The sequence below is a fragment of the Stegostoma tigrinum genome, chromosome 11 (assembly GCF_030684315.1).
Source record: "Stegostoma tigrinum isolate sSteTig4 chromosome 11, sSteTig4.hap1, whole genome shotgun sequence".
NCBI lineage: Eukaryota > Metazoa > Chordata > Chondrichthyes > Orectolobiformes > Stegostomatidae > Stegostoma > Stegostoma tigrinum.
Window position 1 is genome coordinate 55,440,722 of NC_081364.1, and position 26,956 is coordinate 55,467,677.

The following is a 26,956-nucleotide window of genomic DNA, read 5'->3' on the forward strand; positions in this document are numbered from 1 at the left end:
CTAGCCACTGAGCCATTGTACTACCCTAATGTATGAAGATATAAATTTTGCAGGTAGAATTCAGCTTGGCCAGTTAGGAATTTGATGACTGTTATGATGATGATGATGATGATGATGATGATGACAAGAATTACCAGGGAGTCAGTAGAGTTTGACAAGGATATAGATAATAGGCATAGGGCCATTTTTTTGGAGAGAACGTAGCCTGCATGAATCAACTCAATAAGGGGAAATATTTCATCACCAATGATGAGATGTAAGAGGCCTGTTTAAAAGGCATAATTAGTTATAGATGTTTACCAGGATGAGTAGAGATGTTTATCATTGTTCATTGCTAACTCTGACACAATTTCCTTTTATATCACAACTCTAAAAATAATTATAATTGTGTTTATATATTGCCTCATATTTTAAATTGTTTTGAAGCTCTACTCAGATTATAAGTTTTCAAGCATTCACTATGAAAAATACATTGTGTAAGGTATCATTAACTAATCCACCAGAGGTTTCTGAATGCACAGCTGATCCCTTTAATGTATGGAAAACAATGTAAATATAGTAGAAATCTTTTGACAAAACTTACACATTAGCAATTGTTTCCATTATAAAATCATGAAATATAAAGTGTGGTCTAATGAAATAATTGGCCTTTAATAACAGGAAACTGGTAGGCACAAATGAAAACCTTTTGGTTGGAAACTAATTATGAGTAAGGAGTTATAAAATTATATGTACATACATGTATAACTCGCTTTGCTTTTATTCACTGTAGGACATGTGCTTTGCTGGCTGGTCAACTTTTATTGCTCATCCCTCTGCTTTTCAGAAGATGGTGGTGAGATGCCTTCTTTAACTGCTGCTGTCCATGCATTGCAAAAAACCCATCATACCGATAGGGAGGGAATTCTAGGTCTTGGGCACAGACAGGGGCTCAGAGGGCAATTTGCAAATTGTGGTGTCTCCATGTATCTTCTGCCCTTTTCCTTCTAGATGGAAGTATTTGTGGGTTTGGAAGGTGCTGTCCAAGGATCTTTGGAATTTCTGCAGTGTATTTTGTAGGTAGCACACACTGTTGCTACTGAGTGGAGGGAATGGATGCTTGTGGATGTATATCAATCAAACAGGCTGCTTTGTCCTGGATATTATCAAGCTTCTTGAGTTTTATTGGAGCTGCACCCATCAAGGCACAGAAGGTAAATATTCCATCATTCTCCTGACATGTGCTTTAAAAGATGGTGGATAGATTTTGGGGAATCAGGAGTTAAGTTACTCACTGCAGTATTCCCAGCCTCTGACCTGCTTTTGTCGCCACTGTGTTTATATGCCAATTCTATTTAATTCCTGGTCAATGGTAACCCGCATGATGTTGACAGTGCTGATGTCATTGAATGTCAAGTGATGGTCATTACATTGCCTCTTATTGGAGATGGTCATTGCTCAACCTTATTGTAAATTTGCCAAGAGAGACAAATAATGAAGACTAATCTCTCCAGATTCAGACAAGTATTGATCTTTTTAGTAGTTGGACCAATTATGATGGGACAAATATTCATGACCTTGAGAAGTTACAAAGATGATTGTCAGTGTCAGGAATTGCAATTTCTGGAAAAATGGAGGAAAATTGAATTTATTTGTTTTAGTGGAACGTCCAAAGTGACCTAATAGAAAGTTTCAAGATCCTTATTCAGAATTATTACATAGGATTTATAATAAACCAACAGACTTCTCAGCTGACTGGAGTTGCTCCACGCGAGCTCCCTCATTTAACTTCATTTAACTCTACCATCATAATCTTCTGCTCCTTTTCCCTCTCATGTACTTATCTAGCATGAAATGGATGAACTCAGCAAATGGTTCGTTTTTCTGAATCACTTAAGTGCTATGGGAAATCAGGCAACACTTTCTCGGCCCCTATGTAAAGAGTTCTATAATAAGTTACTAGTAACATAGAAGGAGATAATAAAATTTAGCTCAGGAGATAATTAGTGACATTTCTGTCCAGAAGGTCTTGAAGATTATGAATGATGTTCAGGTAGCAGAAGTGGTAGTATGCTGAGTTGTGAATATGCTAATGATGATAATAAAAGTGACAATATTACTCTGAAAGCAGCAGAATAGAGCACTGTTCAACAAGGTAATCATTCTGAAAAGTTAACATTGAAGTTGCATTAGCTCTACCTAAGCTAATGATGTTTCCCAATCTTTGGTTGGAGTATGAGTTCATATTGCATGAGATTCTAATAGAGACAGATGTGACATACCTGGTTTCTGATAGTTTAAGTCATGCCCAACTAGTTAATGTTAATTTAACCTACTGTCATTATACAATGAACTATATCTTGTTTGTGAGACACAGCCTCTTTTTGTTAAGACTATCTAGCACGCTATCCTTAGTACTGATAATTAGCTAGGCCCTGAGATTCAGCATAATTGGGCAGTATATTTATAGCATCTTATGGTGCAGTGATGGCGTGCATACCTCTGGGCCAGAAGGTCTGGCTTCAAATCCCAATTGCCCTGGAAGTGTGTCGGAACAAGTCGATTAAAGCTAATTGGAAAGGAGGTTTGGTGGTGGTACTCTACAGGGAGGTGATGGCCTAGTGGTATTACCACTGGACTGTTAACCCAGAGACCCAGTCAATGTTCTGGGGACCTGGGTTCGAATCCTGTCATGGCAGATGGTGGAATTTGAATTCAATAAATATCTGGAATTAAGAGTGTAATGATGATCATCAATCCATTGTCAATTGTTGGAAAAACCCATCCGGTTCACAAATCCCCTTTGGGGAAGGAAACCGCCATCCTTAGCTGGTCTGGTCTATTTGTGACTCCAGACTCACAACAATGTGGTTGACTCTTAACTGCGGGTTGGGCAATAAATGCTGCCTAGCCAGCAATGCTCTCAGCCTATGAATGAATAAAGGGGGTAAAAGAAACTCTATGCAATCACAATCCACTAGTAGTTTGTACCCAGAACCTAATACGACAAGCAGCAGTGAGAAATCTAAAGAGAAGATGTAATGGAGGAGGAGCATTCAGCTCCTTGGTTCTGGGTCTGCCATTTAATATCATCAAGACTGATCTGACTGTGACCTCAAGTCTATGTTCCCTCCTACTCCCATTACCTTAGACTCACTGGTTGGTCAAGAATCTACCTGCTTCTGCCTTAAAAATAGCCATCACCACATTCAGAAGAGAGTTTCATTGATTCTTAATGCTCAGAGAAAAAACTTTCTCCCTTCTGTGCCTTAAAGATAACTAATTTTGAAACTACATTCCCTAGTTCTAATCTTTTCCACAAGGGAAATTTTTGGCATCCACTCAATATGACAAGGTCCATCTCGATGTAGACATTACCTTGCTATATCTTTTATGTTTATTGCAAGCAGTGTGGTGCGATTCTGACCAGGGCATGGAGAGGCACCAAATGACTGTCATTACTGCTTCTTAAGTGCCTCCTTGATGCCACAAATCATAATCACAATATTCAGACTACCATCTTACCAAATAAGCTAGATATTAAGATAACTCAGGTAGAAAAACAAAGCAAGTACCTAGCCGATTCAGCTCATCACTTGTTCTGAAGGACCTTAATGTTGAAAACTGAGCACTAACATCACAGGGGACACACCGCACATTAAGATATTTTGGCATCTGACATGCGCCAGTCTCCAAGAACTCTCATGCCCCATCCTTGATTCACTTACAGTTAACTTCTGCAGATCAATGTTATTTCACAGGCTGTACTGTCAACTCTCACTGCAATGCTCCAGTAAGGTCATTAAGTACTCAGGGGCTTGCACCCAGCTCATGGACTGAAGCAAACGGCATCTCTGGGCACTTTGGTGACTGTCATTAAGTTCCCCCCAGGATGCTCACAGTATTTCCTTGCCTTGCCTGTTTGTACTTTTCTCCCTCAGCCAGAAATCCCAGGCTTATATTATTTCTGTCTCGCTGTGAAGTTTAGCACAGTTTCAAAAGGAGGAAGTTTGTCATTGTTGTCAACAGATCTTAGACAAATCAAGGGAGGTAGGGTGCGATAGTAGCCTTTGGTTAGGAAACTCTAGGACATTACGTTAAGCGCAGTCTCAGGTCCTGTTCCAGGCAGGATCCTCTCCACATAATGAGCGAGGAGCTGCGTGACAGGCAGCACACTGTTCATCTTGACACTTTCTGTCATATTGTGGGCTGATGTTTGCCTGGCATGAAAGGGAAGCAAACGTTATGGGAGATGAGAGGGAGCTGCACAGACATTTCAATTAGTGCAAGTGGGAAGATGCCTCTGAGAGATTGAGTAGGCAGTGTAGAAGGCATGCAAGGTTAGAGATGCCAAGGGTCAAGGATTGACAGTGAATGAGTGAAAAAGCGGCAGGCAATAGAGGGCGTGGCAGAGTGTGATTCATGTTGGGAGATAGGTATAGTAGCAGAGCTAGAGTAAGTATGAGGTATCAGAGAGAAAGTGGTGGCACTCATACTGCAGAGTCGAGATGGACATTGACCTTCTTTTACAGTGATTTAGCCGGGTTGAGGTTGCTTTGACCAGGATGGCAGTATCACAACCAAGCTCATGTTATGGTCTCCTGATGGTCCCAAGGAGGAGGAAGTTCCACACTTGGATCACCCCATCCAGCAGGACCTTGCCCGGAAAGCAGAGTGCCAATTTCACTCCCAGCTGCCACAACCATGGCAAATGGCAGGAGCTGTGTCGGGCACCCCCTGACATACAATGGCTACCTGAGTGCACAATAACCTTTCAAAGATGGCATGGGCACAACCGATGCCAGTGAATTCTAGGGTGGCCCGTAAATTGTCAATCGTTCTGGGAATGGCACGTGGTATGATCAGGCAGAAATCAGTCATGAGAGACACAGGGCACTGTCATTACTGTGGCAGGTTTGGTCAGAGAGTGTGAGAGAATGCACTCAGCCTCTCGATGACTAGCTCTCCAGAAAACATAACACAACTCAGATTTAGCTAAAAAAAATGATTCAGCCATTTGTGCGAGAAGAATCTATATATTTGTCCAAAACAAATAATCCAATTTGTCAAAAATGTGATTATCTTTGAGCTCTGACTTCAGCCATCAGCATATCACATCTTTTCAGAAATTTCCAATTTCTTGCTTGTAATTTTAGATACTAAATGGGCACACTTGTGACCATAATCTGTCAGGTATCTTAATGTATTGCTGGGCTTCAGTTTTCCTCCCTCAAAATGACACCCTACATGCTAGCCATTCTTGCTGTGTCTAAATAAAATGAACAGTAATGCATCCTGCATCAACTGGTTTGTATTCTGGCCCTCCTAACTGTTTACTTCATAGCTGGCTTTTGCTTCACTTCAAATTTCAGGCTTTTAAAACCCAGATGCATCACTGCTTAATCAGTACTTTGTTAAGTACCTTGTTTTTTTGACGATTCCAAACATTTTGGAAGTAATAACCAGTAAGTTATGTGAACTGGAGTTTAGGCATCCTGTTTATGATTTGCACTACATTCCGTCAATTCTTGGTCAAGCTTTAATGAAGCTTAAGCAGGATAAAGCAAAGATGTTATGATTCATTTCATGTAGAATTATTATTTTGCCAAAAATTGAAAATAGTGTCGATGCACTTTGAAACCAATTATATACAGCCATGTTACACTATTCCAAAATTCTTTCAGGACAACCAGAAGAATACAGGCTCAAAAAGACTGGAAAATTGGATAATGATTTTCACATCATTTCTTAACAGAGATGAGGCTGTTTCAAATCAAAAACAGTCATATAGCTTAGCACCCCCTTCCCACTGACCAGCCATGACATTACAGTGTTCAGGAAGCAGCTGAGTGTGCATCGATAATCACAATCCAGCATCTTTCATTTTCATAACTTTCCACAGGCCCAGAGAGACCAATTAAAGGCCCTAGTTCTTCTCTTGTTTCCATTTATTCCCACCCTCTCCAACTCTAAAACTTGTCAGCTCCTGTCGAGCACCTTCTATCATAGGTCCAATAGAATGGAACAATGTAGCACAGGAAAAGGCCATTTCACCAAGCAAGTCTGTGCCAGTTCTTTCCACCTGTGGCCTTCCTCTCATTTTCTAGTATTTATTTAACTTCCTTTAAATTTCTATTTTGAATTTGTGTCCAGAACAATGTCATGGGGAGCATTCCAAAATCTGAAATGAATCAAAGAATATGTGAAGCTAGAAATCTGAAACAAAAACAGAAATTGCTGTAGGAACATAACAGATCTGTGGAGAGCAAGCAGAGTTAATATTTCAGGTCCAGAGGCCTTTCTTCGGAACCTACAATATTTGTGTAACAGATTTTTCAGATGGCCTCTGGCTTTGTCTCCAGTCAACTCAAATCCAAACCACAATTGATCGTACAATCACTGGAAACATTTTCTAATTATCCTATCACAACTTTAACCAGGTTATATACTTCCATCAAATCCCTTCTGCTTCTTAGGTCAAGGAAGATCAAACCCTAGCTTCTCTACTACCCCGGGAGCCACTCTACTAAATTTTTTCTGAATCACCCTCAAAGCCTTTATGTTCTTTCAATGCCCACACTTGGAAAGCAATGTGACAGTGAAGTAAAACCATTTTACATAGGTTTAGAAAACGTTGCTTTTGTATTTTGTGCCTCTCTATATATAAAGCCATTTGAGAGAATATATATGACTCACCTTGAAATTATGGATTTGTCAGACATTTACGCACAACTTAGTCATTCATATTCTGTAACCAGTTCTGCTTCTTTGCGCCCAGTTCTATGCAACATCCAAATAAAAGCATTCAAAAGGTTTGAACGTCACATGCAGTGCACCCAATGATACAATGAATATATTGAGATAGTCTCACTTTTCGCTTTGCAAAGTTAGATCTCTTTGTCTCTAATTCTAACCTACCATGTTGTCTGCTTCAGAGACTCATATTATGGTACACAATATATACAGCTGTGAGTATGACCCCAGTGGAACACTTGCACAGACAATTGTGTTCCTCGCGAATTAGATCTCAGCAGTTTATGGACAATACAGAAATATAAAAGTCATTGACCTCTGTTTCCCTCTGCACAGATGTTGCCAGATGTGCCGAGCATTTCCCACATTTCCTGATTCCATTGGGAGCCAAGCAGCAGTTGCAATCTTGTTTGACACAGCATTAAACACGAATCTCGAAAAAATGTTAAGATATTAAGAGAACAAAAACAACTTTCTGAACAAAAAATAAATTGATGTTATAGCAGCATCGATCATTTACAAAACAGAGAGTAATTAAAGATGACCAATAAAAATGCCAACTAATGAAACTATTTAGTAAAGCATGTTTTGTTGTTTCACTTAAGAAGCAGATTAGGTCTACATTTTGGTTATCAGTGAAGGGAGAATGGGCTCAGACTGAGCTAAAGAGTTGAGTTTAACAAACACCATTCGTGGGCTTGCTGCTGTTGGTGCACACTCCAAACAGGCCTTGGTGGAATTCATACTAAGGTACAATTTGGAAGCAGGCAACCATTTAGCATTGGTTTTCCTCCTTAGCTGGGTATTGAAAGTAATTGCAAGTCAGGAACCGCCTCCAAGTCCTCACACTGCCCAAACCACGAGTGACTTGGAAGCAATAATACTTGAATTGCAACATTGAACAGCAACCTTTGAAAAGCTGGTGATTGATCTCTCCAGCCTTTCTAATGGTTTCTGAAAAATCGTACTTAAGTCTTTTTTTTGAGGGGGAGTTCAGTGTGAGTGACTGGTGATCAGTGGTGTGTCATGGAGTCAGTTTTACAGTGAGCCAACAGTTTGAGCAGGGTTTAGATTCTCCAGCATTTCCTGGCTAAGCAAGTTGGAGCCCTGCAAAATTGTTGACTGTAGCTCAGAGTTGCGGACTTCTTTGGAGGATTTTGGACCATCGGAAGTTTCAACACCCAGGGGAATTGCAACGTGGTCAGTGCATTGATGCTTCTGAGGGCTTCCTATCTAGTGTTTTATCAGGCTGTGCCTCAAATCTGACCATGTGGAGAGTATAAGATCTGGGCCTTTGCAAGTAACACTTCTATCATGAAGCAAGTCTCTTCATTCAAATTCTTTCCTTCGTTGAAGGCTAACCGATCATGTGAAGAGGGGCACTCATGCAGAGGAATGTCCTGCTGGTCAAGCAATAGCTGAGACTTGAGTCTGAGGTATACTGAGCTTCCAGATGCTATGTAGTACTTGCTCCCTGGGTAACGAACTCACACTGTCGCCCCCCCCCACCCCAAAAAAAATTGCAAGGTGGTCAATTCAGAGAGAGGAGTGGCGCTACCTTCTTTGGAACCTGGCTCCCAGTGATTGGCGTTGTCTTCACCCTTTCTCTCCTGGGCTCTGACAGCACATGACTAGAAAAGGGCGTTCTTTCTTTAAGAGGCAGAATGGCATATACAGGTGTTATTTCCAGGATCTAGATGAAGTTTTAAGTCGATAAAATGTTTACAAATTGGAGCCAATCAGCTCAACATCTCGTATGAAACATCTTTTGCTCCTTGTTAGCTCACTGGAAACATTTATATCTCTTAGGCATATTTTCATTATACCAAGGACTAAGATCTTGGACCTGTCTGGGTCATTGTTATCATCTGCTTTAATTAAGTGGAGTTGAAATGTCAACAATGCTGCCATCTGGTGGTAATAACCATAAAACTGTTTTACAAAAGACATCAGAGCAACAATAGTCTAAACAGCCCATTAATGATAAACAGTCATTCAATATGAATGAACTGTGACTGTTCAACTTCACTTTCCCATCCAACCTCCAAATCCCATGATTTCCTTACAGACCAAAAATCAAACCTTATGTGTAGTTGATAACTGCATAGTCACATCTCTTTGGCTTAGAGACTAACAAAAATTCACTGCCCTTTATCTGAATAAAATTCTCATCACCATAGACCTAAATGATAGATCTTTTGTCATGAAATTAAGCCTTCTAGTTTGAGAAGAAACAGAGGGTCTCAGCAGATTCACCTTGCCAATCCCTCTCACAGCATATTTCTATGCAATTACCTCTCATTCTTTTAAGCCCCAGTCTGTACAGCTCCATTCTACTCAATCACTCCACATAGGATGACCTTATCATCTCAGGAATGAATGTAGTGAATCTTCATTGCATCTCTCCATAGGCAGGTATATCCTTTCTTAGGTTTGTAGACCAAAACTGGTGTCAGTGCTCTGACTGTGGTCTTATCAACGTCCTATTCAATTGCAACAAGAGATTTTCTTCTAGCACCCAACCCTATACAATAAAAGTGAAATACCCATTTCCCTTCCTAATTTCTTGCTGTGCATCATGTATTAGCTTGCTGTCTTGTGTACAGCAATGTCAAAATTCCTCTGAATTCTGATATTTAATATTTTTTCACCATTTAAAAACTAAAAACTATTTCCAGCCTTATACATCTGCCAAATTCTTGGCCAGTCACCTGAACTGTCTTCATCTCTTTGGCCAGAAACGACCAGCTCTGTGAAGGTGATCTTGAAGGCTAAGGGGAAGGTTAGGGTTAGAGGCAAGAATTATGGTGGAAAAGAGGCTCATGAATGACTTTCTGCCTCCTCACAATTTTTATGGAGTCAGCTTAAGGAGATGACGGCTAAACCAATGACTGTAATAATGAGCCACTTACTGGCCACTTTTAGAGGAATTTGATTTTATCTAGGGGTACATACGACTACTGCATTGTTAGCAGCTTACCTCTTTACAAGAAATGAGAACAGATCAGGAGCTGAGCACTGTGCTACACTGAATTTCTAGAGTCGTGCTACAGCAATATGTGCAGCCACAAACTTAACATTGTCCTGCCCTTCACATCTATTCAAAATTCAGTTCTTTATATCCTGTCACATCTTATTTATTCACGTAGCTTTGTACTATCAACAAATGTGGATACATTAGACTTAGTCATTTCATCAAAATCATGAATATAAACTGTAAATAGATGATGCCACAAAACAAGCGTTTATATTACTCACGTAAGGTCCTGGTAACCTGAGAAAGATCACTTTTGTCTTTTAGCCCATCATCTGTTCATTCAGATATATTATTCCTCACCTCTTTAAATAGCAGTTTTATCCCTCCATTACAGTCAGAAAACTATTTTCCATTTCACTTCTTTCATTTTTGTAAGAAAATTATTATAAATGAGGTGTGATAAAGGGCCAAATGAATATCTTTTGGGTATAAGGGTTGAAGATTGTGAAGTGAAGAACAGACAGTAAACTTCTTAGAAAGTTATGGCATTGATGCTGCTACGCGTGATAATAGAAAAGAATGTGGAGACTAATTCATTAGAGGCAGCCAATGTAGGAATGGATAGAAAGTGCAGAGTTTTGTTTTATTATCATTGGAGATCAGGAGTTACTTTATTTAGGAATTAAGATTGCAAGATTCGAGAGTGTGTCACCCTTTGTGGAGGGTGTGTTATACATGTTTTACTGAAGAGCATTTTTTTCTCCTTGCTTTCACACATTACTAAACTAGAAAACTATTAACTACTGACTGAATTCTGTATAAAGGAATTAAAGCCTCCAAATGTGGAACAAAATGTCATTGTGCCAGAAAACTTCCCGTGTATAGTGTGTGATGAAATTATAGATTTATTTACAAAAACTGGGTTATCTTAAATTATATATTGTATATGGAAGTAATCTCCCTTCACGGACCCTTGCAGTGCCATAACAAACTCAAGTACTGGAGGAAGGGCATTTAAGCAGAAGTTGTAATAAAATAAACACATTGAGTACAACTACAATTGTCTCTTGACTTATAAATATGAAGTATGAGAGAATGTCTACGCTAAACAGTTTATAAGGTTATCACATACTCCAAGTCAGAAGGAGAGGGTTACATATCCTATAAGAGGCCAACAATAAAATTTGTTAGCAATTCTCTTGTACTTAGCAAATACCTCAAATCCATTTAATCACTTTTCCTTTCAAAGAACTGATTCCTTCAAAAAGAGATTGATCTGTGTTTGGAAAGGGACATACATCAGAATGATTAAATGGATGATGCATTCGTTCATGTAACAAATATTCTGAATAGGGCTATCCTTCAGGTCAGGACATTTATCAACTTACAATAAATATTAATACACCAATGTGCCTTAATGTATTTAGTTGTTGCTGTTGAAAACATTTTTCTTAATTTTATGTACTTTGTTACATGAGATGACCTTTCATGCTGGGTTTCATTATCAATATCTGATCAGAACGGCTGTATAGATAGATCCTCAGATGATTTGCATCATAGTGCTTCTCTTGAAATTGTCGAATTTGGTGCTTTTCCTTTTCTGTGAGGTCCAATCCTCCTTGATTGCTTCATTTGCCATGAATCAGGAGCAGGCCATTCAGCACTGAGTCCACACCGTCCTTCCAAAGAGCATCCCACCTGGACCCATGCCATCTCCGTTACCCTACCTTTCCCACAGCCCATCCACCTAAACTGCACATCTTTGTGGACTGTGGGAGGTAAGCGGAGCACCCAGAAAAAGCTCATGCAGACACGGGAAGAATATACAAACTCCACACAAACAGCGCACAAACCCGACAGTGGAATTGAATTCGGGCCGTTGGCACTGTGAGGCAGCAGCGTTAACTGTGTCACTGTGCTGAGAATGCATATGATTTTCCAAGGACTTGATGTGAGTGATTGTTTAATAAAAACAACTACACTGATTTCCTAAGCCCTGCTCATTGCTGCATCGAACAGACAAAGTACCCCACATGTAAAAGTGCAAACACATATGCCAAGAAAAGGAATCCTTCAAATTATTTTTCCACTGAATGCAAAAGCTGGGCAAACTGAGCATCAGAGGAAATCAGGACAAAAAAGACATATGTATTTATAAAATGATTCATAAGTGCCTCAGAGCAAAGTAAATGAAATGCTTTTCGAAGTCTACTGACTGTTGTAATAGAGGAAATGCAGCAGTCAAACTGGGCAAAACAAATTCTTATCAAAAGCAATGGCTTAATGAACATATCATCCTTTTTGGCACCAATACTGAGGAACAAATATTAGCCATGACTGCTGTTTTTATAATTATTATAATTACTTTCTGGTAAGGCTGAAGAAGGATCACTCGACTAAAATGTCAGCTTCCTTTTTCTCCACAGATGCTGCCAGACCTGCTGGGTTTCTCAAGCAATTTTGATTTCTCTTTCAGATCTTCATTGTCTGCAGTTCTTTGTTTCATAATTATGTGTGTATCTCTTCCTGACTGCAAGTAGTATGTTTTGCATGGAAAGAGGTGTGTCATTCTTATCATTGGAGTGCAGCAGTGCACTTTTATGAATTATCTTTCACTCAGTCTCTGATTTATGATTTCCCATCTTTCATAGGCCTTTCATTTCCTAAATAGACTTTTTTTATTCATGGGATGTTGAGATCACTGGCTTGGCCATAATGTATTACCCTTGAGAAAGAGGTGGTATGAAGCTTTGTGCGATCTCTGCAGTCCTTGGGTGTCGATAATGCTGTTAGGAAGTGAATTCCAGAACTTTCACTCAGATATAGTGAAGTGACAGCAATGTATTTCCAAGTCAGGACCAAGTCAGTGACTTGAAGGGAACTTGGAAGTGCTGGTTTTCCAATCCATTTTTCCAATCCTCATAGTTTTCTAGGTGCTAGAGATTCTGGTTTTGGAAGATGCAGTCAAAATGCATGCATGAGTTACAGCAGGATTTGAAGTGAGCATCTTGTAAAGCCAAGTCTTCATATCACGTCGCAAGGTTTGTTGCAGTTGAATGTCTAGGGCTGGCTCTCCGATGAACTTTGAAACTGCAGCAAGCTGAGAACTTCGGCTGCTTGATGAATCGTAGTTTGTTATGGCATTTGGCTCTCAGTCAAGCCGATGGATCTGCTGGGTCCTGGGAAAATAAGATTGCAGTTCCTCAGGCCAGTTTCAATGACATGACACTTCTGAGGCCTGCCCAGCCCGGTGTGGACAGGGGAGAACATCATACTTTATGCAATTGATGGTGGATATTGCATTGACTTTTGATTTTCCTTTCTGCCCCCCAATTAGCTACATTCCACATAGTCTTTTCTTTCCCCCATGTCTTCTAATCCCAGCTATATGTTCTTACACTACTCCTTTCTCCCTCATGCATTTTTTGGCATTGTGGAGTCAGTAAACTCATTCTGAGATGCTCTTCATGATCACTTGCACAGTGGATCTGACACAGTCAATTCTCCATCATACTAGGCTCATTAAACCACATCTGAAGTAACCTACCGGCAACAGCTGTCTGTGGTCGTTTCAAATGTGGTCATTTTAAACACGGTTACTAGGAGAGTCTGGCAGTTACTTGAGGCACTGTTTAGTTAAATAGAAATCAGATTGCTCATGGGATTCAGTGCTTAAGGAGCTGAAGCACTCACTTACGGTAAGGGCAAAACACTTGGCCTTTGTGTAAGTGAAAATATAAGAAGGAAAACCTGTTCCAGGAAACAATCTTTTGGGAAAGAAAAGTAGGAAGGAGGAGTGAAACTAATAAAGCATGGAAATTTCTATAAAGCCAAAGTTTATTGCTTGCTAACCAAGAAACCATTCTTTCTTATTTTATTATACCTCTATTAAAGCACACAGGTAATAAGATCCGAGATGGTTTGAATTTTTTTTTCTCTATGAACACAGATGTTCGCCTGTTCAGCATTTGCCAATATAGCGTACATTAAAGCCACAACTTTCTTTTCTCTAATTAGATGCAATGTTAAGTTTCTGCTGCTAACAGGATTTTAACTGTTTTTCTTCAAGGGAGTAGGAAGAAAATTGGTTTAAGATGGAATAGAAAGAAAGCCCAGCCACAATCAATCTATTCATTAACCTCAGTCTACTCTGCTGCCAAATCTGTAGCCTTGGACCAATTGGGATGGGGTCCTTCCCCCTTAGACACACAGTACACAGACCTTTTGTTCTGTAATCACACACCACTCCCATCCATCATACTGCGCAATACTCCCCTGCCCCCCACCATGAATTTATTAGTTCAATAAATAAGGCAGCTGCTTTAACAAAAAAACTGTTTCTTACCCTATATCGGCTTCTGTTTAATTTAACTGGCATGGGTAAATAAACCCAAGAGCTCTCACAAGAAGCAAGGATTGTCTGCCTGCAGAATCCCCCTGTTTTCCTCATGACTCAATATCTTTCATTGGTGTCTATACAAGGAAATCCAGGTCATTTGTTTCTGGCTGCTGACCTTTCAGTCCAGGTTTGAGGTGTCAGTAATGTCTTTATTTGTCTCTGCATACCTCGATTTCAAAAATCTGACTATTTAAGAACAAGGCTTCACAGATTCTGTAACCCAGGCCTGCAAAAAATAAATGCTGAAAGAATTGAGAAATACTAATATATTCACAACACTTACTGTAAAAAAGAAATTTTAAAATTCTGATATTAGCTATGAATAAATTATTTGTATTATTACGTTATACTATTATAATAGCAGGAATAGACCATCTGGCCCATTGACACTGCTCTGCCATTCAATAAGATTCTGGCTGATCTTTTTGTGAACTCAGCTTCACTTACCTTCCTGATCACCACAACCCTTAAATCCATTGCTTTTCTAATATTTATCTATCTTTGCCTTAAAAACATTCAACAAGGTAGCCTAAACTGTCCCATTGGGCAGGGGTCTAGGTCCTCTATAGTCTGTTTAAGTGACAACTAGAAGTTGTGTGATAACATTTTTCAAAGTACCGGTGGGCTTACTTAAATTTAATAAAACTGTGCATTCGTTAAGTAACCATCTCTGGAATCTGTAGTGTTCTAAATGTACATGTAGCTTCTCAAAATTGAACCATTCAATTACAACTATTATTTTTATCTTTAAAATCTCCCGTCCCAACATCAAAGTTGGCTTTCTTTGATAAATGGCCCTTTATAATTAATTTCTGCCACATGAGGTAAAAAGACTTAAGCAGATCACTATACAACCATGAACTACCACAGTACAAACTAAAACTGTGTTAGCCAAATTTAGCTATTCTGTTCATCAAGGCAACTATAAAGATATTTGCTTGTGAGGTGTATTTCTGGAAAGGTGTGAGGTGTAAAATGAAGAGCGTAAAATGAAGAAATAGGAAAACTATGGAAATGAATGCTCAAATGACTGCTGTGTCCAGATTGGCATTTGATTCTTAAATACACCTGTAGGGTTGACAATGTCATTCAACCATCAGAGGCATCACAGTCATCCTCAGTCCTGTTCTTATTCTGCACGGACAGTGTTTGGTAAATTCTGTTTGATAGTTATCCTCTGTAGGATTGCTATCTGCTTTTCTCCTTTATTACGCAGACCATTGAGTCCTATATAAAATGTTCATTGCCATCTCAGCTGAGCTTGGCCAACCAAACACTATTTGCTCTGTCATTTCTGAGCTACATTCTGTTTTACTGGCCAATCCACTCGCCGAACTGACTTAAATTATCTTCTGTGCTTGCAGTTTAAAATGAGCACTGCTGGTTAACTGCTTTTGCCACTGAATAATTGAATATTGTCTCTGCTGAGCACCCTTCCTCATACAGTCACATATGGCAGATATCCTGTTGGTGATTGAAGGTCACTCCTGAGTTTAAAAAAGGATCTTGTCCATTAGAGACAAGTGGAACAATGCCAACACATGAACACAATTCTCCCAAACAGCCTATATACTAGTGTTCACCATTGCTGCACACATTAGGCATGATATATCACCCCACACACACAGACACACACAAAGCGTTGTCACATAAACATGCATACACACAGACATATTCAATCACACAAACGTGCCCATTAATGTTCAAATTTACATGCTATCATACACACAGAGATTCAATACACACGTTCATTGTCTACTTTCATGTAAACACTCATGTAAATCCATTCATGTAGAGACACATTCATAAATTCTTTTACACATAACTTAAACTTTCACAGTGTACTATTTGTAAATCTATTATTTTTCAGCAATGTCACTTCTTATTGTTCATCATGAATCACTGGTCCCAGCTCTTCACTGTACACTTGTATTACGTTGACATTTACAATCTGATTCCAGTAATCTTTATAAGGTGTGTATTGCAATTCCTGTGGTGTATGTGAGCGGATGGATGAATGAGTGGAGGAGTGGGTGAGTGGGTAAATGGATGTATGGAAGCAGGCTGCCAGGTCACATCTGGTGTGGATAGTGGCAGACTGGTTGGTGGCTGTGATCGGTTGTAGTGTTCAATTGAACAATGCTGTCTCATCTGAGACAAGTGCTTAAACTGTGCAACATTTCTAGGCCAGTACTGAGGTGAGTTTTGTGAATCTATGCTAAACCTCAGTCAACACAATCAGTGTAGAAGACATTTGCACCATGACTCGGTGAGTGAAAGTAAGCCCAGAAGTTTAAACTTATTGGGCAATTGCAGTACAGGTGTTTTTTCTTCTTGGCTCATGGGCTGTGAGTATCGCTGGATAGACAAGCATTTTTTGCTTATCTCTAATTGCTCTGGTGTGGTGATCTGCTGCCTTCTTGCACTGCTGTAAGAGTTGTGTCCTTGGGGTAGAAGGAGCTGTTAGGGAATGAGAAACTGAACCAACAACAGTGAAAGACTGGCAGTATGCTTCCAGTTCAGGATAGTGTATGGCTTAGACAAGAACTTGCAAGTTTTGATTTTCCCCTGCATCTGCTGTTCTTTTCCTTCTATGCAGTGGAGGTGGGTTTGGAAGGTGTTGTCAAAGGTACTTTAAGGAGTTATGCAGCGTGTTTTAGTGATGGCACTTACAGCTGCCAATGTACATTTGTGTTGAAATTAAGGATTGTTAAAGGCGAGGGATAGTGTGCCAATCAAGTACTTTTATGATTTTGGATGGTGAGATACTTCATGAGTGTTGTTGATGCTGTCCCTGCCCAGGAGAATAGAGGGTGTTCCATCACACTCTGGACTTTTGGATGGTAGACAGACTTGAGGACACAGGAGGTGAATTACTCACTACAGAATTCCTAACACTTGTTCAAGTCTGAGTATTTTCTGAAGAAGGGTCTAGGCCTGAAACGCCAGCCTTCCTGCTCCTCTGATGCTGCTTGGCCTGCTGTGTTCATCCAGCTCTGCGCCTCGTTATCTCAGATTCTCCAGCATCTGCAGTTCCTACTATCTCTGAAACTATTATATGGATGGTCTGGTTAATTTTCTGGTAATAGTAACACTGCAGATAGTTGATGGTCAGATGTTCAGCTCAGATGACTGATCTCCCACAACCACGATTATCTTTCTCTATGCCACATATGACTCCAACCAGCAAAAAGCATTTCCTATGATTCCCATTGACTCTTTTTTTCATCGGGTTTCATTGATGCCACACTTGGCCATATGCTGGTTTGATGTCAAGTGCATTCACTCTCACTTCATCTCTGCAGTTCATTTCCTTTTGTGTCCATGTCTGGACAAAGGCTGGAATGAAACCAAGAGCTGGTGACCCTGGTGGAACCCAAACTGAGCATTGAGGAATGAATTAGAAACATTGAAAAACGTTTAAAAAATAAGAGCAGGAGTGAGTCAATCAGCCCTCTGAGCTTGCTCCATTATTCAACATGATCAAGGCTGATCATCCAACTCAGCTCTTTGATCCTGTTTTCTCCCCACACACTTCAATCCCTTTCGATTAGTAGTAATTCTGTTGAGCCACTGAAGACAGTGCCCTTGCCACTCTCTGTGCTGTTCAACACATAGGAATGAAGATGGTGGGTCAAAATCAGCAGGTTGCTTCCTTGCCCATAACTGATCTGATGCCATGAGGCTTTGTTGGTTCTTGAATCAATGTTGGGGACTCCCAGGGCTATCCCTTCCCAGCCACATTCCACTTTGTCACCACCTCTGTTGTGTTTGTCTTGCCAGTGGAACAAGATGCAGCTCAGGGACAATCACATTAAGGGACATTGTAAAGTATGATTCTGTTAGTATAATTATATCAGGCTCTTCCTTGATTAGCTGCTATATAGCTCTGCCAATTTTGGCACAAACAGGAGTGCAGGTTCATAGTTCTTTGCAAGTGGAGCTGCAGGTGATAGGATCGTAACAATGGCATGTAGTGTGCTTGCCTTTATTGGTCAGTGCATTGAGTATAGGAGTTGGGAAGTCATGTTATGGCTGTACAGGGCATTGATTAGGCTATTTTTGGAGTACTGCATTCAATTCTGACCTCCCTGCTATAGGAAGGATGTTGTGAATTTTGAAAGAGTTCGGAAAAGGTTTTCAAAGATGTTGCCAGGGTTGGAGTGTTTGAACTGCAGGAGGAGGCTGAATGGGCTGGGACTATTTTCCCTGGACCGTCAAAGGCTGAGGGTGACATTATAGGGGTTTATAAAATCATGAGGGGCGTGGATATTGTGAATAGACAAGGTCTTTTCCCTGGGGTGGGGGAGTCCAAAGCTAGAGGGCACAGGTTTAAGGTGGGGGGGGTGGAGAAAGATTTAAAAGGGACCTAAGGGGCAACTTTTTTCACACAGAGGGTGGTGTTTGTATGGAATGAGCTGCTAGAGGAAGATAGATGCTCGTACAACGACAACATTTAAAAGGCATCCGGATGGGTATTTAAATAGGAAGGGGTTAGAGGGAAATTGGTCAAATGCTAGCAAATGAGGTCAAATCTATCTAGCATATCTGGTCGGCATGGACAAGCTTGGTCGAAAGGTCTCTGGTACATCTTTATGATTTTATGACACTAAGCCCCCAGATGTGAGTAAGGAGTGCTCTGCAGTATTAATCAGGTTATCTTTTCTGTCATCAGTTTTGGTGCCAAGATTGAAGCCAAACAGTTGGTCCCATTTCATTCCTTTATTTAAACTTTGTAGACATTGTATACAACACAGCAGATTGCTAAATACTTCAGAGGACAGTGAAATGTGAACCACATTGTTGTGGATCCGCAGTCACATTTAGGCCAGTCTGGACAAGACTGGCAGACTTCCTTCCCAAAGGAACATGAGTGAACCAGAAGCGTTTTTATCAATAATTGACACTCGTGTTCTCCATCAGGATAGCTTCCAGTGAAAACTTTTTTCTCAATTCAAATTTTTTAATCTGCTATAGTTGGATTTGAATCCATGTACCTAGATCATTGGGGCTCCAGTTTACTAGCCCAGTGAGACTATCACAGTTCCTCTGCATCCCTCATATGTGCCTGAACCAATTCAGGACAGAAACTTTCGGATTTCATTGGTGTGGACATTGGAAAATTCAGACCACTCTAATCTACATGGTTTAATTTTGAGAATAGTTATCACTTGGACACTTTACTTTTTCTCTACCCTCCTGGTCCTGTCCCAACATGAAATCCCATGTTTCTAAACACTTAAAATTGGACATTTTCCATAAGAAATTCAATGCACATTTCTTAAGGCTCCTCGAATCATACGCACAAAAATCAGTGTAATCAAATTGTCTTATAGATTGGAAGAGCTTTCAACAACTTGCTTCCTTTACCCCATATCCTCATCTGTTAACATTACATGTAAGTATTCATACTATGTGTGTTGGCTCAAGCATTTGCTGCATAATGAACACTGACTTATAGATGTGGTTGCCTTGTGGGGCTGTCCATTTTCTGATAGCTTAATTCAGCTTTAATCAGGACACTCAAATTCAATGGTCCAAGTTGAACCAGTCTTTGTATATCATAACATTCCTCAGTAGACCGGTGAGCCTGACGTTGGTGGCGGGGAAACTGCTGGAGAAGATACTGAGGGATAGGGTCTATTTACATTTGGAAGAAAGTGGGCTTATTATTGATAGGCAGCATGGTTTTGTGCAGGGAAGGTCGTGTCTTACCAACTTGATAGAATTCTTTGAGGTAATGACAAAGTTGATAGATGAGGGAAGGGCCATGGATGTCATATACATGGACTCCAGTAAGGCATTTGATAAGGTTCCCCATGGTAGGCTGATGGAGAAAGCGAAGTTGCATGGGGTCCAGGGTGTACTAGCTAGAGATAGAGAACTGGGTGGGCAACAGGAGACAGAGAATTGTAGTGGAAGGGAGTTTCTCAAAATGGAGAACTGTGACTGGTGGTGTTCCACAGGGATCTGTGTTGGGACCAACTGTTGTTTGTGATATGCATAAATGATCTGGAGGAAGGTATGGATGGTCTGATTAGCAAGTTTGCAATGACACTATGATTGGCAGAGTAACAGATAGTGAAGGAGACTGTCGGAGAATGCAGCAGAATATAGATAAATTGGAGAGTTGGGCGGAGAAATGGCAGATGGAATTCAATCCAGGCAAATGCGAGGTGATGCATTTTGGAAGATCCCACTCAAGAGTGAACTATACGGTAAATGGAAAAGCCCTGGGAAAAATTGATACACAGAGAAATCTGGGTGTTCAGATCCATAGTGTCCTGAAGGTGGCAATGCAGGTGGATAGAGTGGTCAAGAAGGGATGTGCCATGCTTTCATTCATCGGACGGGGTATTGAGTACAAGAGTCAGCGTGTCATGTTACAGTTGTATAGGGCTTTGGTTCAACCACATTTGGAATACTGCGTACATTTCTGGTCGCCACATTACCAAAAGGATATGGATGCTTTGGAGATGGTGTAGAGGAGGTTCAACAGGATGTTGCCTGGTATGGAGGGCACTAGCTATGAAGAGAGATTGAGTAGATTAGGATTATTTACCTTAGAAAGATAGAGGTTGAGTGGGGGCCTGATTGAGGTCTATAAAATCATGAGGGGTATCTACAGGGTGGATAGCAAGAAGCTTTTTCTGAGGGTGGGGGACTCAATTACTAGCGGTCACGATTTTAAGATGAGAGGGGAAGAGTTCAGGGAGATATGTGTGGCAAGTTCCTTACGCAGAGGGTGGTGGGTGCCTGGAACGTGTTGCCAGCGGAGGTGGTAGAGGTGGGCACGATAGTGTCATTTAAGATGTATCTAGACAGATACATGAATAGGCAGGGAGCAGAGGGACACGGATCCTTGGAAAATAGGCGACAGGATTAGATAGAGGATCTGGAACAGCACAGGTTTGGAGGGCCAAAGGGCCTGTTCCTGTGCTGTAATCTTCTTTGTTCTTTGTCACTTGCTGAAATGAGACACTGTCATTGGCCTCATGTAATCTGAAATAACACAAGAGGATAATTCAGACAGGTCCCCACTTCTGTCGCTGATCCAATGACATGCACCGACCAATGCATTTCTGTGGATGTCAGATATCAGTACTATTGTGCCTGCCTGTGTCATTGTCCAAGAATGAAGGATGTGGAATAAAGATTTAACTGTAACTTCACTCTAATAAAAGCTATTGAGCATGTGCTTAAGGAGTAATTTCATAATAACATCACATGATACTGAAACCCAAGTGTGCAGTGTTTCAGGCATGTTCTCACTTGCCATCTCTTGCATTTAATAAAGGGCTATTGATGTTCACTGGTACGGATGTGGATGATGACCTTCTTTCAGCATTCTTGGTCTGTTCATACTATAAAGGGCTACCAGTTGGTGGGGTACTAGTTATTCAGTCCACCACTGAATCTTCAGAATGGATAGTGGGAAATCTGTAAGTATAAAAGAAAATTATAACTCAAGGTACAGCTTCCAGCAGCTTAATGGAATAGTGTGATCATAGACTGCAAGCTCCAGCGGTAGAGCAATACAATATCTATATGTACTCCGGGGAAAAAGTTAGGGAAAGATGGGAGCATTGAGCCATTTGACAATCCGCCTGACACTTCAACAGAAAGAACAGAATTTACGAGTAATACATTAAGATTGTCTGTATCTGTTGGCCTCAGCAAGTGTTAAGAAGGAAAAGGTAGTGTGCATTTTACATATTTGTAAAAATGATCCTCAGAAATTTGATTTGAAAAGATCCCCCTCTGGCCTCTGGCTACAAAACAAGTCCAGTTGATGGAAAATGGAACTCCCAAGGAGAGAAATTGTGAGAAATAACTTATGGACTAACAGATCATTCACTAGACACAATACTATAAAAGTTGGCATTCCTATTGTCTAGCACAAGGGACAATTTTGATTGTGGGCCCTAAATTTTTCTGAAAAAGCATAAAAAAGTCAAGGATACCGGTGTCATTTGAAATTGCTGAGTTCTGAAAGTCTAAAGGAACAGTTTATTGAACACATCAGATCTTGCTAGAAGGAAGAAAGCTAGCTGAATATATTTGAGGCAATGGTGTGCTTTTGCATATTGCACAGAGTCTGCATCACATGCACTTTCCATAATTTGTACTAAATTATGAATGAAATTGAGGAAAAGCAGAATGCAGGACTAGGAAACATAGAAGACCAAACACAAAATTGTTGTGCTCTGAGTTTTTATTAAGTTTTCAAAAGGGTTAAATATCTACAAAAGTCTGCATTTAAATGTACCATTCACAGCTGCACCAACACAGACACGTAATCATTCACTTAAAAAGTATATCATTGTTGCATGTAGAAGAAAAAAAGCGCAAAAATATCGGATAAATCTTCCTTTCCTTCTTTAATCCTCAGTGATAAACATGCTCTGGACAGACTGGGCTCACCTCCTGCAGTGTACACTAGCAGCCCTTTGTCGAAGACTACAAGAAGGCCATGTGGTTAGACTCAAAATATTGAAGTCAGTTCATGGGGAACAACCCATGAGTGGGGAAACTAACAGATGATGTGCAACACTGATTTTAGACCCATCTGATTTTACTCACCACTGGAGGCAGAAGTGTATAATGCTGGGAGGGCATTAAACTAGTATTCTACTTGATCTCATGGGTTTCTTTGAGTTATTGTCTTAAAAAAAAATTCTTTTCCCTCCTTCCACGCATGTGATTCCATCTACTTGTTGCACTCAGTAACATTGGGAGACATTACTGTGAACATGCAATGTATTAATACTCTGTCCATTAATCAAAAGAGAGGCATTAATTCATTTACTGTGAAGATTTTGTGCTTTTGATAAACTAATGTCCATCCTAGGTGTCATAATACTATTTCTTTTAGAGGTGAATTTTAGCCTGTTTTTTTATGAAGAAAGGTTGAGAGGCACAAAGCAGTCTGTTCCAAATCCAATAAACAACTTGCGAGGCCTTGATTATTCTTTTTTAAAGTTCGAATAATAGAAGCAACCTGACTGGGTGGGGTCAAACTCCCACCAGAACCAGTGTATTTTTTTTTAGTTTTAGCTTTCAGTAGCAGTTGCTGGGGACTTGAAGCTGGATGTGGAAGCTCTTATTCCTCTCTGTTACAGCTAAAAGCTGGGATTCTCTTCCTGCTGCTAGAATTGCATGTGAGACAATCTATTTTACTGGATTTCCTTTTGTCAAGTGTTTGTTTATGGGACATTACTATACTTGAACAGTTAATTAGTAGTAATCAATATATATTATTTTGTTAAGCATTTCAACAAAGTTATAGTTAAGCCAATTTTCTTACTGCTTATTTTGTGTGTAATCTAATTATACTTCATGAATAAAGTATGTCTTGTTTCAAGCCTGGCAGTTTGACCGATTGAATTGCATTCAGAACACATCACCATATGCTTACCTTTAAAATAAGAAAATGTTAGGATCTAGACTATCTCCTTAATATATTTCGAGGGAGTCTGGTCTGGTCTGTTACACTAGATCTCCAGATATGCACACAGAGATTGCAAACATGTTACATCTGTACTGTATTGAACATTTTATTCTCAACAAAATATTACAAGAAAATTTTTTAAAATGAGGTAACCCCAGCATCAATATTAACACAGGCACTGAACTAGCGTACAGATGCACATGGTTGGCATATAGCTTAAGCTATCAAAGAGGGTCTAGGGGGAAGAACTTTTGATACACAAGTTAATAAGTCATACAGGAATTAATGGACTTGGAAATTTTCATGTCAATTGCCCACCAGGCTCCACTTCAATGATGCTCACTGTTGGAAATCTGAATCCATAACTTTTGCAGTTTTGACTACAACTAAGAATCAAGGCATTTTTAATCATGAAAACTTAAAGTTATTCCAATGTAAAGCAATGAGATACTTTTACAAAAATAACAACATAAAAAGACAGTAAATGCAACTTGTTTCTGTCTCTGTCTGAGAGTAACTGGTTTTGAAATAACATTGCATTGATAAACCATACAGCTGTTGACTTCAGGCATTTCTTTCTCCCAAATCCCCTGCAATACATCTAAGAAAAGTGTCAGCTTATCTACTGCAAGAGAAATGTCATTGGGAGTATGCTGTATTAGCAGCTATGCAGTAAAATCTTAAAACAGGAACATTCTCAGCATGAGGACACCAAGATTGGTCTGTCTGTCATAAAAGAAATTCCAACAACAATGTAATTACCCAACAGCACATTCAAAATTCAATCATTACGTCCTCTAGTGACTTTGTGCAATTTGTTCAAATCAAAGCTAAAAACTTAGTCTAGATCACCTCAGAGGCAGTAACTTTAAACTGACAGATATGTTGGTTGTTAAGGTTTTTCAGTGGCTCTGTAATCATTCCTTTCTGGGGCACAGCCTGTGGGTACAGGGCTCCATCCCAGTGTTTGGCTCATGAGATTACTTTGCTGGTACACTGAGAATGCCAAGGGGCTATCTGACTATGACGGGCATTGTAGCAGAATGTTACTTTTACTTTCATCCACAGACAGAGGTTACTGGGGATAGTGACGTGAGAATGTGAATCCTGGTTGATCTCCTCTTCAGTCAGGGGCACAGCAACACCCCTCCTCTTGCACGAGCTCAGCATTGTTATAAGCTTGGTCTATTCACTGTCACCACCAACTGAGGCAGTTGGGGATCTCCTGGGAAATTCTCAGGTTGTCTTTTTGCACAAGGGTGCTTGTTTAATTTAAACTGCAAAATACAATGGGTTCAATTCCAAGTGCTGATATTTTGTTAGTGACCATCCAAAAGGATTTCACCTTTACAATAATACACAGCTGTATACATTCAATGCCAACAGCAGTTTAATTTTAGCTCAAAATCCCGCCACAGGAATGTCCATTCAGTAGATTCCAGATCAAATTTTCCATGAGCCATTTCATGCCATGCCCTTAGGTTGCTTTTTATTCTAAATATATAAACATTGAAAGAAATCTAGCAGAATCTCTCCACCATATTGCATAAATGGACTGTACAAATGTTTGTTATCCTCACCCAATATAAAATCTTGCAGTCTTAAATTGACAGGCTCTGAAGGGTTCTTTTTTAGGTCCTCATATCTGAATAATAAAAGACAGCCATAAGCCGGTGCTAAACACTTAACATCCAAATCTTTCATTTCCATTCTTAAGTGGAAGGGAACGGTAATCAATACTTTCCCAGAGATCAATTAGTCGAACAGGATTTCTGTTTATCGACACCCAGTGCATGCTTAATCCACACATACGCTTCCAATATTTTCTGTTATCTATCCGGCAGTGATCTACAACTGGATATCGTCACTTCTACAAATGTAAACCTACATCTAACAACTATTTATATAGAAGTATTTCTTTTTCAGCAGTCAGGGTGGGGTGGTAGCAGTGTTTTATGGACAAGGTGAATGCTGAGATTGAGCATTTTATATTAAAAATGGGTCATTTCTATGGATGGCAAAGTGTTTCACTCAGAGGGGCATTGCAAAAAATGAGCTAATAACACAAACCTCATCGCTGTCTCACAAATGAATATTGTAGCGATTTTAAAGAATACTTTACTCTTCCGTCTTTAAGTTCTATGTTTTGATTTATCTTTCTGCATTTTAAGATGGCGCCAGAGCATGGCAACACTATATAACATGTTTCAAGGTATTCTGTAACAAAATACTTTGACAATAAATAAATCAAAGAATGCCCACTCTGTGGAACTGCTTCCCTCATAGAAACTGGTTGCAATATCATAGTTAGATCTGCTTCCTATGCATTAGCTGACTAAACTTCCTTAGCTTTAATGCGTATTGTGCATGAAAACCATGTTCCAGGGAAAGACCATCACATTTTCTTGGTGCTTTTGTAACAGGATATGCAGGAGAGCTTGGCCTGCTCCAGCTCAAAGGATTTTCCCAACAGTGGCTGCTCACATTCCATGCAGCAGAAATGTTTCTTGTGCCATGTCAGTCCCCCGCTTTCTATGTAGTCTTCTGAGAAAATCAGCTGTAATAGAGAGATCATGTTCAATACAGGATTTTATTTCCTCAAAGTAATTCTCATTCAGATCTCTGTCAGTCCCATTCCAGATACTTGTATAGCAATTGGGCCCATCACTTAAGTGGACTACATTCAAACATGCAACACACCAAAAGCACCCTGAGAAGCTTCTAGATTCTGGGCACAAATACTGGAGTACGACTTGAAGTCATGATCTTCTGACTCAGAATCAGACACAGATTACCAGCTCAGATAAACACATAATTCCATGACCAACAAATATAAAGAAAATGAAAAATGGTACCCATAATCCATTATCCCATTCCACAGATACACCCCACTGGGTTATGATTAGATTAGATTCCCTACAATGTGGAAACAGGCCCTTCGGCCCAACAAGTCCACACTGCTCCATGCAGCATCCCACCCAGGCCCATCACACTATAACCCACACACACCTGAACACTACGGGCAATTTAGCATGGCCAATCCACCTAGCCTGCACATCTTTGGACTGTGGGAGGAAACCGGAGCACCCAGAGGAAACCCACGCAGACATGGGGAGAATATGCAAACTCCACACAGATAGTCACCCAAAGCTGAAATTGAACCCGGGTCCCTGGCGCTGTGAGGCTGCAGCGGTGGACATTACAAGGTTGTTTCCGTTAGGCGGGGAGATGAGGGCCCGTGGACACAGCCTTAGAATTAGAGGGGGTCAATTTAGAACAGAAACGAAGAGACATTTTCTTCAGCCAGAGAGTGATGGGCCTGTGGAATTCATTGCTATGGAGCGCAGTGGAGGCCGGGACATTAAATGTCTTCAAGGCAGAGATAAATAAATTCTTG

General features: G+C 40.1%; 1 protein-coding gene across 2 annotated transcripts in view; it reads right to left on the minus strand.

Annotated features, from left to right (window-relative positions):
- Window positions 1–22,305: 22,305 nt before the first annotated feature.
- The window catches only part of lmcd1 (LIM and cysteine-rich domains 1), a 65,327-nt gene continuing 60,676 nt past the window's right edge, over window positions 22,306–26,956 (minus strand). For both annotated transcript variants that reach the window (XM_048548153.2, XM_048548154.2), the window contains exon 6: window positions 22,306–26,116. In XM_048548153.2, the coding sequence (XP_048404110.2) occupies window positions 25,955–26,116 (162 nt within the window). In that variant the 3' untranslated portion in view covers window positions 22,306–25,954. The remainder of the gene's footprint in view (window positions 26,117–26,956) is intronic.